At 46.8% G+C, this 15,488-nt stretch overlaps 1 protein-coding gene across 2 annotated transcripts in view; it reads left to right on the plus strand.

Annotated features, from left to right (window-relative positions):
- Positions 1-15,488, plus strand: part of OXCT1 (3-oxoacid CoA-transferase 1) — a 114,201-nt gene that overhangs the window by 32,852 nt on the left and 65,861 nt on the right. For both annotated transcript variants that reach the window (XM_083154266.1, XM_083154274.1), the window contains exon 7: positions 6,753-6,813. In XM_083154266.1, coding sequence (XP_083010392.1) covers positions 6,753-6,813 — 61 coding nt within the window. The remainder of the gene's footprint in view (positions 1-6,752; positions 6,814-15,488) is intronic.

Consider the following 15,488-nt stretch of genomic DNA (forward strand, 5'->3'; position numbering starts at 1 on the left):
TGATTTGGATGGGGTTTTGTCGGAGGCCTGGGCTCATCCAAACAAAAAGTTTTTAGTTTCTAAGCGCCTTCTATCTTTTTTCCCCTTTAATGCGGCTGACCGCAGCAAGTGGGAATCGGCCCCCCAGGTGGATGCCCATGTGGCTAGGTTAGTAAAGACCACCACGTTACCTATCCCTACGGTGGCTTCCTTGAAGGACCCCACTGATAGAAAATTGGAAAATTGCTTAAAGGGGATTTTCATAAATGCGGGGGTCTCTGCACGCCCGGCAATGGCCTCAGCTTGGGTATCTAGGACCATAGCCTCCTGGGCTGATGAATTACAGGAGGCCATAATTTCGGGTACACGCCGGTCTGAACTACTGTCCTCAGTGGACCTGATCAGAGAGGCGGCTACTTATCTGGAGGAGTCAGCAGTGGACGCAGTCTCACTCTCCTCAAGGATCTCGGCTTCCTCAGTGGCAGCTCGCAGGGCCCTCTGGCTGCGTACGTGGAATGCTGATGCGGATTCTAAGAGAGCCTTAGAGGCCTTACCGTTTTCAGGGAGCGTGTTGTTCGGACCGGAGCTGGACAAGATAGTGACCACAGTGGCCACTTCGAAAACAGCTTTCCTCCCGTCTGCACCTCCAAAAGGCAGGGCAGTAAGTTTTCGCTCCTTTCGACCCCAGGGGAGGGTTAGAGGTCAGCCTTCGGCCAGACCGTCCCAGCAGAAGAGAGTCCCCAGTACCAAGGGAAGGCACTCCTGGACAGGACGCCGTCAGACTCCCAAGCAGACTGAAAAGCCTGCGGCATGAGGGTGGGGCGGCCCACCAGGATCTCCGGGTGGGCGGTCGCCTCCTGCATTTCTCCACCATATGGCAGAAGACCTCATCAGACAGATGGGTCAATGCCATAATTTTGCAGGGGTATTCACTACCGTTCCGGGGGCGACCCCCAGCTCGTTTTTTCAAAACAGGCCTGCCACAGGACCAGGACAGAGCACAGGCTCTCTCCGATTCCATCCAGTCCCTTCTGGACAGGAATGTTATAGTGCCGGTACCCTCCAGCCAACAGGGAAAAGGGTTTTACTCAAATCTCTTCCTGGTGGGGAAACCGGACGGTTCCTACCGGCCCATCCTCAATCTGAAACGCCTCAACAAATCCATAAAGGTGCCCAGGTTCAGGATGGAGTCCCTGAGGTCAATCCTCCAGGCTTTGGAGCCGGGAGACTTCATGACATCCCTAGACATCAGGTATGCATATCTGCATGTCCCGATAAGGGAGGAATCCCAGTGTTTTCTGCAATTTGCAGTCCAGAACTGCCATTATCAGTTCAGGGCGTTGCCGTTCGGCCTTTCCACGGCACCAAGGGTCTTTACAAAGATCATGGCCGTGATGGCAGGGGCCCTGAGGTCCCAGGGGATTCGAATCCTTCCTTATCTGGACGACCTACTGATCATAGCACAATCTCAGGAAGTGCTCCTGACTCACCTTCAGATCACAGTAAACTTCCTGGAGTCACACGGGTGGCTCATCAATTGGAAAAAGTCCAGCGTGACCCCGGTCCAGAACATGATCCATCTGGTAGCTCGGATAGACACAGTAGCCGAGCGAGTCTATCTACCAGAGGAAAAGATCGCTTCTCTTCATGTAATGTTGAAAGCATTTCTGAAGCTTCACAGAGTGTCAGTGCACCACAGTATGAAGATTCTGGGGAAGCTGGTATCCTGCTTCGAAATGGTGGAGCACTCAAGGCAGTTGCAGCTGGAACTGCTTCGAAGATGGAACCGCTCACAGGAGGGTCTCAAGACTCAAACTTTTCCTTTGTCCACTCGGACAAGGATCTCTCTTTCTTGGTGGCTACGCCCAGAAAACCTTCGGAAGGGTCGTCAGTTCTCAGCCCACAAGTGGGAAATTCTGACCACCGATGCAAGCCTCAGAGGCTGGGGAGCGGTCCTGGGACCACACTCTTTTCAGGGTCGTTGGTCAAGGGGGGAAGCAAAGCTTCCCATAAACATCTTGGAAATAAGGGCCATTTCCCGAGCCCTCGCAGAGGCAGAGCACTTGGTCCAGTCCAAAGCGGTGAAGGTCCAGTCGGACAATGCCACGGCTGTGGCATATATAAATCACCAGGGCGGGACCAGGAGTGCAGCAGCGATACGGGAGGTACTCCCTCTACTTCATTGGGCAGAGGATCATCTTCTGGCACTCGCGGCAGTTCATATTCCCGGAATAGAAAACTGGGAGGCCGATTTCCTGAGCAGGCAGGACATACATTCAGCAGAGTGGAGTCTTCACGCGGACGTATTCAATCAGATAGTGGATCGCTGGGGCCTTCCCCAGATAGATCTCATGGCGTCCAGGTACAACCACAAGTTACCTCGGTACGGAGCTCGCTCAAGGGATCCAGGAGCGGTGTTAACAGACGCCCTGTCCGCCCCTTGGCCCTTCTCCCTGATATATGTCTTCCCACCAGTGGCTCTCCTGCCGCGGCTCATCAGGAGGATCAAACAGGAACCAGCAACATTTATACTCCTGGCACCATACTGGCCGAGAAGGGGCTGGTTCACGGATCTGCTATCGCTATCCCTGGAACCTCCGTGGCCTCTACCTCGGAGGTCGGACTTGTTGTCTCAGGGCCCGTGCTTACATCCAGACCTACAGATGTTGGCTTTGACGGCGTGGCGATTGAAAAGCAGATCTTAAGGGCAAAAGGATTTGCCCCAGGAGTGGTTCAGACCATGTTGGCCGCACGTAAGCCTTCGTCCTCACGTGTTTACCATCGAGTGTGGAAGGTTTTTTACTCCTGGTGCAATCAGAGGAATTGGTCGCCTCTGGAATTTCGGCTCTCCAGGGTCTTAGCTTTTCTTCAATCGGGCCTGGAATTGGGATTGCGTTTGGCATCCCTGAAGGTGCAGGTTTCGGCGATTTTTCTGTACTCTTCCAGAGGCGCCTGGCCAAACGAATGGCTGTTCAAACTTTCTTACAGGGAGTTTTACATGTTCAGCCCCCATTTATTGCCCCCACGCAACCGTGGGATTTACCTTTGGTCTTGTCAGCACTTCAGGGTGCACCGTTCGAGCCTTTAGATTCAGTAGACATGCGGTGGTTATCCTGGAAGACTTTGTTCTTGTTGGCAATTGCTTCTGCTCGATGTGTGTCGGAGCTATCCGCACTGTCACATGTTTCACCCTACCTGGTGTTTCACAGGGATAGGGCTGTTCTAAGGACTCGGAAGGATTTTCTCCCTAAAGTAGTTACACGTTTTCATTTAAACCAGGATATTGTTGTTCCTGCTTTTTCTCCGTCGGAGGACTCCTTGGAGCTATGCTCGCTAGATGTGGTTCGAGCTTTCCGGATTTATGTCAGTCGTACCAGAGAGTTACGCAAATCAGAAGCTCTGTTCGTGCTGTATGACCCGGCAAAACGTGGTTGGCCGGCTTCAAAGCAGACTCTGGCCCGCTGGCTGCGCCTAACTATTAAACAGGTTTATTTGATTGCGAATAAACCTGTTCCGGTGGCGATTAGGGCCCACTCTACTCGCTCAGTGGGGTCTACTTGGGCGGCGAGTCAGGGGGCATCAGCAGAGCAATTGTGTCGAGCGGCTACGTGGTCCTCGCCTCACACTTTTCTAAAGTTCTATCAATTTGACACGTTTGCCACAGCAGATTCTGCTTTTGGCCGTCGTGTCCTCAGTGCAGCTCAGGTGCGTCCCACCCCGTGAGGGGACATCTTTGGGACGTCCCACTGTCCCAGTGTCCACCATGAGTATGAAAGAAAAAAGTGGATTTTGGTCTTACCTGGAAAATCCTTTTTTCTGAATCCATGGTGGACACTGGGCGCCCACCTCACGCACAAAGCTGACAATGAGAGGGTTTTTTTTCTGTCTTTTCTTGGTCGCAAGAATTCTCTTCGGTGTGAATGGTCTCTACTCTTTCTCTTTCTGTCCCTACCGGGCTAGCTTTATAACAACTGAAGCCTAGGGGGGGCGTGGAGGAGGAGGAGCCTGGGCTGCACCCAAAGAAATTTAATCTCCTTGGTGCCTGTCGCTGGTGGCTCCACCCACACCCCAGTGTCCACCATGGATTCAGAAAAAAGGATTTTCCAGGTAAGACCAAAATCCACTTTTTTGTTTTTTCCTTTGCATAATTTCCACCTTTGCCGGTGGAAATAACGGCACTCACCGATTCAATGCTGCTGTTATCGACGACATTGAAGGCAGGTTCCGACAAAACAGATCCGACTTTAAAACAAGTTGGATCTGTTTTGTCGGCCCCTGATTGTGGAATTCACGGCCATTTTTCGTCAATCCGGATCCGATTTCGCCAATTTACGGACACTCTGCAGTCGGAAAATTGAATACGGACGAAAAACATCCTGGATTTTGAGTCTGGGTCTGAATACCCCCTATATCAGCCTGCACCTCTCAATACACGTTCCGTTGCTCTTTCCTGCCCGCAGTTGCTTGCTGCTCTGGTGCTCCTAACACACTCTGGTCTGTATCACAGCATGGAGATAAAGACCAGAGTGTGCTAGAAGCACCTGTATAGTGACTCCCGAAGGCAGTAAAGATAAACTGCAGGGGTTGTGGCAGTTGTAGGGTGCTAGGGTATCCAGGTGATAGGTCAACAGTGTCTAGATAGACAGAAAAGAAGTTGACCTCAAAAATTTGACATATGCCTGGCCCAGAGCATCGTCATGTGTCGACATTTTCACCCAAAAAAGTGAAAAATAATCATGTCGATCTTTCATGCAGGCAAAGCGTGAAATTCCCAAACACTGACCTCGTCATCAGCACGCAGAGCATTTTTTAAGAGTCTCTACTATAACAGGGAGCTAATCCCTGTTTTGCTAATTCCTGCCAGTTAGTCGGACGGATGCTGCAGTCTTTTTTGTTGTGTAGAGAATCTAAATGGAGAAATAATTATATATTAAGAAATGGAAGCTGGGGATTATGAGCCAGTTTGATCCAAGTGCTCATCTGTTAAATGGAAAAGGCACATCGACATTCTTAATTTTAACAGATCAGCTTAAATAGTTCTAAATCCGGTACTCTTTATGAGAGCATGCTTGCTGCTTTGTATATTGTATTTGGTACATCGGGAAATATATTCTCATTGGAACTTAATGGTCTCGGCTTAGGGAAATGAGTGTTTTTGCCGGTAAATGTAGAAATGTTTGGGCTACGGGCAAATTCAGCCGCCAGTTCTGTACTCTGGTCGGCCGGCGTTGATTTTTGACGCACATCATGTTATGTTTTCAATGGCAGAATTCATTTAGAAGCGCCAAGTCGCCAGCATCGCGCCGGCATTGTCCATGAAAAGGTGGGGATATCGTCCTGAAACCAAATAAGATATCAGGACCTACTGTAGGGCCTTTTTCAGCAAAAGCAAAATCTTTAGGCCCCCATAGAATATTCCAATTTGACACAATCCTGACGGATCGGGGTGAGAAATCGAGTCAAATTGGATGTGCACGGGTACGACCTCCGACACAGACCCCCTCCTGAAAAGACTATGTCATCCTGCCATCCCGGGTGGCTCAAGGGGGGGTCGGATGACCATACACTGCTGCGATACATCACAGTAGTGTGTGATCAGCTTTTCACTAATGGGTGAAAACCATGTGCACTGCAGGTGGGGCAGATGTAACATGTGCAGACACTAGTACTGATTTGTCTGAGGCACAAGTTGGGCCTGATTTCCCTTGAACTTCCCCGGCAGCTCCCCGGTAGTCCTTCATCCTATTAGGCACTTGAAGTGCCATTTTTACATGTGATTTATCGCATGTAAAAATAGCGCTGAACGACTCACAACGACAACACCGCCAATCCGCTCTCAACTATCATTTTTAAACAAATGACAATTGGGTGCTGTACACGTGACCGTTGAAGGCTGAATTGGCTGACGCACCATTTATTATTCACAAGTTTTAATACTTGTTGATAAATAGGCCCCCTATAAGTTATACTTTATGTGCGGCGCCAGTGGAACCAGTTTAACATTTAGGCGCGCTGCTTGGAGTCCCATGATCATGGCAACATTGCAAAGCCAACGTTTTATAAATTCCCCCCCCCCCCCCCATAATATAATTTGTTTGGATTTGATAAAGGATATATTGTTTATGTACAATAGAGGTGTGACGCTTCAGGAGTTTATTTATTTATTTTATTTAAAGCGGCAATAATTTACAAGACAAAAGTAGGCCTTGTAAATGATTGCCGCTTTAAAGAAAACTATCCAAGTTCGCCCGGCATCCTGCACCTCCCTTGCACTTGGACTGTATTACATCCTGCTGCATGTGTAAGGAACCCTTGTAAGATTAATGTGCATCTCAGTTTTTGCTCAGAATCGGACACTGAAGACTTTAGGGTTTTTGCATAGCTTTTATGAAGAACGCTTAGGTACAGTAACAATACCGATCAAGATCTCACCCCAACTATGTTCATGACACTTTAGCCCAGTGCTTCTCAACCTCAGTCCTCAAGACCCCCCACACAGTTCACGTTTTCTAGGTCACCCAGCATGTGCACAGGTGCACTTATTACTCACGGACACATTTTACAAGATCACAGGTGGAGCTAATTATTTCACCTACGATTCTGTGTGGAAACATGGAAAACGTGCACTGTGTGGGGGTCCTGAGGACCGCTGCTTTAACCCATTCAACCAGTGGTTCATTGTTTGCATTGACTTCAGCAGAACATTACTGCTTTTTGGCAGCTGTTTCCCTTTATATTGTAATAGTTCATGTAATCCTTTATATTTTCAACAGAAAAACAGCAAGAAATTTCAACCAGCCGATGTGTAAGGCAGCCAAAGTCACCGTCGTTGAGGTGGGTAACAGTCCCCTTTCCTGGCTTCTTGCTTGTGTATGAAATGATTTGCTGTATGTAATACATGTGGGGGAGAGAGAATATCTTTATTTTGCCACTTTGCACAGAAGCACGCTCCCCGTAGCTTTCTTTGATGGTGTGAGTGTCATCTGTGAACGCAATGTGTAATCTCTTATTAAATTATGAATCCATTAAGTCTCGTAGCCTTGGGGAATAGCTGCCGCTACTCGGGAACCAGCTATTCATCTGTACAAATCCAACTCCTGCATTCCTTCTATGTCCCAGTGATGGTATACTATTGGCAAATTAGCATATACTGTATATACGATAGCAGCTTAAACTAGACGCATATCATGTTCATGACAATACATTTTTTTTTTTTTTTTTTCAAAAAACTTTGTCTTTTTGTACTTTTTTTTTTTTTTTTGTACATTTAATTTCTGAATAAGTTTCTGTTTCAAACCATTTCCATTATAAGAGTTACCTATTTGCTTTATGATTTAGGGCGAGATGTACTAAACCTTTAAAACGTTTTAAAGAGGGATAAACAACTCCTACCTGTCATTTTTTTTCAAACACAGCCTGTGATGTGGCAGTTAGGAGCTGATTGACTGGCGGTTTATCACTCTCCATTTTTTCACTTTTCAAGCTTAGTACATCTGGCCTTTAATGAGGAATCCAACTAGCCACAACTGTCGCAAAGAAAGAAATTTCAAATTTTAAATTCGCGAAAATGTGATTTGTGCCATAATTCTTGGCAACAAAACCAGAGAAAAGTGTTTTGGCGGAAGTGGAGAGATCTGTGTGCACCCTCAAAACCGCCACTCTAATATAGGAAAAAAGTATATACAGTAATTCTAGAAGTGGTCATAATAAAAAGATTTGGGGTACTTACATTTTTGAAAAAGTGTTAGAATTCTAGAAAGCAAATGTTTTTCAGCAAAATAAGTGCTCAAATTAAATTGGGGGGTACATAAAAATGGTTGTGTATTTGGACATGTCAAGCCACTTTCAGAAAAAGTAAAAAAAAATAACAATTCCAATCTGCAAGCCTGAAAACACTTGTGCCACTCCTAAAGCACCCCAATATACAGGACGTACGATGTAATGGTTATGAGGTCATGGGGTCAATTCCCATCATGGCTCTGTGTGGAGTTTGCATATTCTCCCATGTTTGTGTAGGTTTCCTCCCACAATCCCAAAAAATATATTGTAAGGAAATTGGCTCCCAACAAATAACCCCTAGAACAGTGTTTTTCAACCAATGTGACGTGGCACACTAGTGTGCCCTGAGCTGTTCTTAAGTGTGCCCCCAGATCTAGAGATGCCCAAACCAGTTTACAGTCACCACCAGTTCAACTATTTTTTACTGGTCTCTTCTTTTCATGTAAAGGGCCAATGTATTTTAGTTTTGTTACCTGTAGGGACCAGTGTGATTGTTTTTTTTATATGGGGCCAATAGGTTTGTTTTTTTCCTGTGAGGGCCAATGTGTTTTGCCTTGTGGGGATCTCATGGTGTGCCTTGGCAATTTTAAAATCTTATTTAGTGTGCCGCAAGGTAAAAAGGTTGAAAATCACTGCCCTAGAATGTCTGTGTGTGCATGTACATGTGGTAGGGAATATAGATTGTAAGTTCCACTGGGGCAGGGACTGATGGGAATGTCAAATATTCTCTGTACAGCGCTGCGGAATATGTGTGCGCTATATAAGAAACTGGTAATAAATAATACTTGTCCAGTACCATGTACCCCAGTTTCTACCATTGTGCTCTTTTTGACCCCAAAAATGAAGTAATTATTGGCTAGTTAAATACAAAATTCAGTCCCTGTCCACAGTGTTCCGCAGGGGGAAAGTTGTGTGATATTCTCCCTCCTCGCTGCTCTGCTTACAAAACAGTGTCTGGGGGAGCCTAGGTGTAGACCAGCATCCCTGGGATTGCCAGGGACACCCCCAGAATGATGGAATTCAGGGCATGGCATGTTTGGGGGTATGGGTAGAGGAATTGCATGGATTATGTGAAGTGCAGGGTGCTACAATGGACACTATTGGATGCAAGGGCTGCTAACTTTGCGAGGTGGTTTGTATATACAGGTTAATGTTGGGACTTGTAGTTCTACAATGCACGAATGGCCACCAGTGGTAGCCTCTAGTGTAGATCACTCTGACAAATGTGTACAGCTTGCGGTAGCTGAGGTGAAAGCTGATGGTTGTTCTGATCGCTGCATCTCAGCATTTCTTCCCCCAGGTTCTGTGTTCTTAAATGATAGAACAGTCACGTATTAGGCAGTGTGGGTCACATCTGCTGTCTGTAATGAGCTAGCTTTCTAGATGCGAGGAGGTCATCCTCTGTCTGCCAAGGAGAAGATATATTAATGGGAACTACTTCCTTATAAATTGGTACAGTTTAGAAAATCACTGCAAACTATTTGTTTTCAGCATTGGATCCTGTTGATCAAATACTGGAGCAGATGTACAGATGGAGCTTCGTGAACAGATAAAGTGGAAGTCAATCAGCCCCTAACTGCCAATTTTCAAACATAGCTGATGTGTTATCACCTTCTATTTTATCTCCACTTTATCAATTCATCAGCTGTAATACATCTACTCCAATATTTGCAGCTAAATTTTGATGGAAAAAATAATTTATTCCATTTTGGAATAAGGAGGTAACACAGGGATGGGGAACCTTCGGGCCTCCAGCTGTTGTTGAACTATACATCCCACTGTGCCCTGCAACAGTTTTAGCATGGTCAAAATCTGTAGCAGGGCATGCTGGGATGTATAGTTCACCAACAGCTGGGTCAAAGGTTCCCATCCCTTCTGAAACATAACAAAATGGGGGGGGGGGGGAATTCTTTCCAGATGCACTGTACACATCTGTGAATATTGTTCACAGACTATTAGGTGATCTACACAGTACTACTACATTACATGTATATTATAATATATTCAGGCCACAAGTCTTGTAAAAGGACATGTTTTGTAAAGAATAAAGAGACTTCCAGCCTTGTCGCTTGTGCCCAATGGCAGAACTTTAACCTGGTTGGGAACGCACAAAGCCGAGATCAAGACTTCTCACCCAGGCCCTTATTCAGATCTGATCACAGTTTGAATTTGTTCTCAAAATGGGCAAAACCATGTGCACTGCAGGTGGGGCAGATGTAATATGTATAGAGAGAGTTAGATTTGTGTGAGTTATTTTGTTTCTGTGCAGGGTAAATACTCGCTTCATTATTTGTGCACTGCAATTTAGATTTCTGTTTCAACACACCCCACCCAAATTTAAGTCTCTCTGCTCATGTTACATCTGCCCCACCTGCAGTGCACATGGTTTTGCCCATTTTGAGAACAAATGTGTACTGCGATCAGATCTGAATAAGGGCCCCAGTGTCTTCCAGCCTGGACAGAACACATTACAGTGGACTTGGCTGCTCAAGTTCCTGTATCAGAAGCTTCCGGTTAATAAAACAGAGCCAGGAGCAGTGTTCCAGATGGCAATGCTAGCTTCCAGGATCTTTACTGTACCTTCTGGTATAGGCACTGCAAGTACCAGGCCTTGCTCTCCTGTGTGCCCCACGGCTCCCTGACTGTTCTCCTTTACATACAGGAAACTTTTTTTTTTTTTGCCACAATTGCACCAACCAGCTCTTCTCCGTGCGCTACGTACCATGCAAGTTGGCTTGCGATGAGCATCTTTTTGATCGAATATGCATCTAAATCACATGAAGTAAACATTCCGCATAACTAGGCTGAACTGATTCATTTGACATGTGGAAATGATTCTGAATCAGTCACTCGTGGAAGGCGTCTCTCACCACATAACGTATTGAGGTTTGGTGTATGTGTGACCAAATGGACAGCTTCATGTGTGTGAAACGGGACAGTTGGGAGCCGATTGGCTGGATCGCCATGTATCATACGCACTGAGTTTTAAATAATTAAAACTCTGTAATAAAGAGCCCCTCAAATATTTGAACCACCTCCAGTTTTCTTTACGTTTGGCCGGTACTATGACCTCGCACTTTGAATGTGGTGTGGAAAATGTTTGCGCCATTTCAGTTCTTCATCCACAACCTGCCTATACACATAAAGGGGGTTATTTACTAAGAGGCAAGTTGTATTTAAGATGGGATACAGCTATGGGCAACCAATCAGATTCGATCTATTATATTTCAGAAGCAGCTGAATAAATAAGTAGTAGATTCTGATTGGTTGCCCGTTGCCTCATCCCATCTGAAACAGAACTCCCATCTTGGTAAATAAACCCAGAAGAGTGTACTTAGAAATGACATTTTCATTAACACATTTTCCCCTGTAAGAATGATGTATAATATTGCCACTTGTTCCAGTCGACAGTCAATAGTTTGACCACTAGTGGTCGACACTTGAAACAGGTTGACGTAGTCTAGGTTTACATTGACACAAGCCAAAGGTCAACATGACAATGGTTTTTCTTGATTTTATTTTTTTTCAACTGACTTGTTCTTACTTCACGATCCAAGTGGCAGCGGTGTAGCTAGGTGCCATTGTGCCCGGAGCAAGGGCAGATTTTGCGCCCCCCCATCCACCAAAACTATATATATATATGCCTATACATAATGCCCACACCAATTGCCCATAGGAGTAGCACTGCCTATACATAATGCCCACACCAGTTGCCGACAGGAGTAGCGCTGCTTATACGTAACGCCCACACCAGTTGCCAACAGTAGTTGTGATGCCTATACATAAACATCCACACCAATTGCCGACAGTAGTAGTGGTGCTTAAACGTAATGCCCACACCAGTTGCCGACGGTGTGACGCTGCCTATACATATGCTAACACCAGTTGCTGACAGTATTAGTAGTGCTGCCTATACATACACCCACACCAAATGCCGACAGTAGTAGCACTGCTTAAACTTAATGCCCACACCAGTTGCCAACACTATTAGCGCTGCCTATACATATGCTGACACCAGTTGCTGACGGTTGTAGCACTGCCTGTACATATGCCGACACCACTTGCTGACACTAGTAGCGCTGCCTATACATATGCTGACACCAGTTGCTGACGGTTGTAGCACTGCCTGTACATATGCCCACACCAGTTGCTGACACTAGTAGCGCTGCCTATACATATGCTGACACCAGTTGCTGACGGTTGTAGCACTGCCTGTACATATGCCCATACCAGTTGCTGACAGTAGTAATGCTGCCTATACATAATGCCCACACCAGTTGTTGACGGTAGTAGCGTGGCTGACTGTACATATGCCGACACCAGTTGCTGACGGTAGTAGCGCTGCCTATACATATGCCGACACCAGTTGCTGACAGTAGTAGTGCTGCCTGTACATATGCCCACACCAGTTGCCGACAGTAGTAGCGCTGCCTATACATATGCCGACACCAGTTGCTGACAGTAGTAGTGCTGTCTGTACATATGCCCACACCAGTTGCCAACAGTAGTAGCGCTGCCTATACATATGCCAACACCAGTTGCTGACAGTAGTAGTGCTGCCTGTACATATGCCCACACTATTAGCACTGCCTATACATACTGTATGCTGACACCAGTTACTGGCAGTTGTAGCACTGCCTGTACATATGCCCATACCAGTTGCTGACTGTAGTAGCGTGGCTGCCTGTACATATGCCGACACCAGTTGCTGACAGTAGTAGCGCTACCTATACATATGCCGACACCAGTTGCTGACAGTAGTAGTGCTGCCTGTACATATGCCCATACCAGTTGCTGACTGTAGTAGCGTGGCTGCCTGTACATATGCCGACACCAGTTGCTGACAGTAGTAGCGCTACCTATACATATGCCGACACCAGTTGCTGACAGTAGTAGTGCTGCCTGTACATATGCCCACACCAGTTGCCGACAGTAGTAGCGCTGCCTGTACATATGCCCACACCAGTTGCAGTACACTCCCATGTTACTCACCTAGTTCAGGCTGGTGGCAGCTGATTCTCTCCGGTTTCATTTTCCTCCAGTCTTGTTCCCTATAGCCCCGCCCCTCCATCCGTGTAGCTCCGCCCATCTGTTCGTTAGCCACACCCCCTTTTCTGTCCCTGCCGCAGCTCCCCTCTGCGTCTGACCATGGTGTTTAGGAGCCGGGAGGGAAGTGCTGTAGGCGCTGCTGCCTGTCAGCAAGTGTGACAGGCGCAGCAGCAGCCGCAGAGGAGAGAGGACAGCAGGGAGAGCGCCTCTACTCCCAGCTCATTTGCGGAGGGGGGGGGGGGGTGCGGCGCACGGAGCGTGTGCTCCACTGGCTCCGCCCTCCCTACGCCTCTGCCAAGTGGGCATAGAGGAAGAATATATTAGTGTGCCAAAGAGCAGCGAATCGGTACACTAATAGGGTGTCTGTGTCACTACCAAAAAAACGCGAAAAACTTGTGTCCACCATTTTCATATCGTCCTAATAATCCACACCCATTTGCCACTGGATACAGTTATCCAAACTATAAAAAAAAAAAGTTATAAGTGAAATACAGTATGCGCCTAATTAAATTAGAATTCAAAATTTTTGATGCAAGATGATAAGACTGCTGGCACCGAAATAGGCAGAACGATTTCATTAGACAGGTGGCAGATTTATGTATTATTGGGCAGTTCTGATTACCCTGCAATACGATGGAATTCTTTTTAAGCTCTATAGGCTCACCGATAAAAAATGTAAATAAAATCCAATTTTAGATGAAAATGAGAAAACCAAAATTGTCTTGAGAGCCCTCTTAGAACGTCATTTTTTTTTTAGCGTGTGAATGTTATGTGCTGGAAGAGCGACGAGCCAATAAATAAAAATATGTTTAGCGTAAGCAGAATGTCTCGCTTGAGGGGGAAGATATAGATTGGACCCTGAAGTGCACCATAAATTCCTAGCTCCTTTTTAGCAGCTGAAGCATTAAAGTAATGGAGAAATACCAGCAAGGCACATATTTCATCTCCTCTCCCGTATTTACGCCTGCACCCAGCAGTTTAGAAAATGATTTAGACTAAATGTGATTCAGGCAGCTGAGAAACATTGGATTAAAGAAGCTTAGGAAATATTGTGCAAAGTTTGAAATATTAGGCTTTGTAATCTGCTCGGAAGAAAAAAACCCCCACAAAACTAAAAATAACAAGACCTTTTTCCAAGCAACGGGGCACAGATGGATGAGGTTTTATCGAGGGGAAAGTGGACATTTCACAACAAATACAACTTCAGTGTGCCAATTGGTTGACCGTAGCATCTGTTGACCTAATGATAGTGATTTGGGTTGTTTCTGACCTCTGCCCTCATACTGGGACAATCCAGTGCTCATTCTTTTCTGTTGGTTTAAGGATTCCCTCATCTCATGCATGTTTGTAAACAGGGCTGGGTACTCCCTGGCTGTTGAATCGAGCGCTTGATTATATCATGGGCAGGTGTGTAAAAGGGAGATGTCTTGTCCCCAGATCTATCGCATCGGCCATGCATCAGCTATGGCTGATGATATCTGCAGATTGGGGCATCATGCCGTATGAAAGGGTGGTCTACAGGCCACCTGTACACTTGCTGCAGAGGCCCCTGTTGATTGACACAGCACAAAAGGCCAACGATCTAAGTTTTTGTATGCACTTACCGATTGTCGGATAGTTTGGCACATCGGCTGGACGGTACCTTTTATAGTTAAGTTGGATTGTCACACTCAGCCGCGGCGGTGCGCGGCGGGCATATTACTCACCCGTCCGCGCCCGCCGTCGGCTAGCGTGTAGTGGTCTCCGGGTCAGCGGCAGCGGGCAGCGGCAGTCTGGTGGGCAGCAGGCAGCGTGGGACGCCGACAGGTGTAGCAGTGTGTGCTGTAATGGCGCCGGGAGGCCGGCGCCGCCATCTTGGTTAAGGGCAAAATAGCAGATTGGCCCAGGTCTGAGGTTTCCTCCCATACTGACCTGACAGCCAATGGCAGCCGCCCTCTTGGGATATAGGGGATCTGCCTAGGGCTGTTCAGCCTCAGTGCAAAGAGTCTCCAGAGGCGTTCACAGCTCCCAGCTGACTCCGGCTCTCTGACTCACCTCTCCTGACCTTGGTGCCTTGCTCGTGCTCTGTGTTGGTCTAGGTTACTGCTTAACCCCATCGCTGCCAGTTCTCTCCACAGTCTGGTCTCTGCCTGTATCCCTGAGCTTCCTGGCCTAGCCCTTCAAGTCTCCTGCTTCCAAGCAATTCTCCAATCTTCATTCATCATTCATCTTCTTCCAGTCTTCAAGGATCCTTCATTTACCATCAAGTACATTCTCTTTCCGGATCCTCTTATTCTTCAAGACCCCAGCCTGCCGTCCTATGCTATTTGAACTGTCATTATTCAAATGAACTTTCTCCTTCTAAAGTGCCTTGCTGGCTCAAGTATTGTTTATCACTAACTGCCACTTTAAGGAAGTATTCAAGTGTGTATTGTTTCCATTTATGAATTCTATTATTAAACCTGCACGATTTAATCCTTCATCCTCTGGTCCGTCTCCAGTTGCTACACACCACACGACTTCATCCAGCCCTTCAGTTGTGACAGTTTGCACTGACCCGATGGAGTCGGGTGAAGTACAGGCTTCCATGGCGGACGTCTTTCAAGGTATCGTGGCTCGTCTTGAACAAGTGGAAACTACCCAACGCCAAGTGGCTCAATTTCTTCAGGCCTTGTCCCCGCCCCAGGCGGCTCCCTCAGTGT

This window comes from Crinia signifera, chromosome 1, assembly GCF_055691185.1.
Source record: "Crinia signifera chromosome 1, ASM5569118v1, whole genome shotgun sequence".
Classification (NCBI taxonomy): domain Eukaryota; kingdom Metazoa; phylum Chordata; class Amphibia; order Anura; family Myobatrachidae; genus Crinia; species Crinia signifera.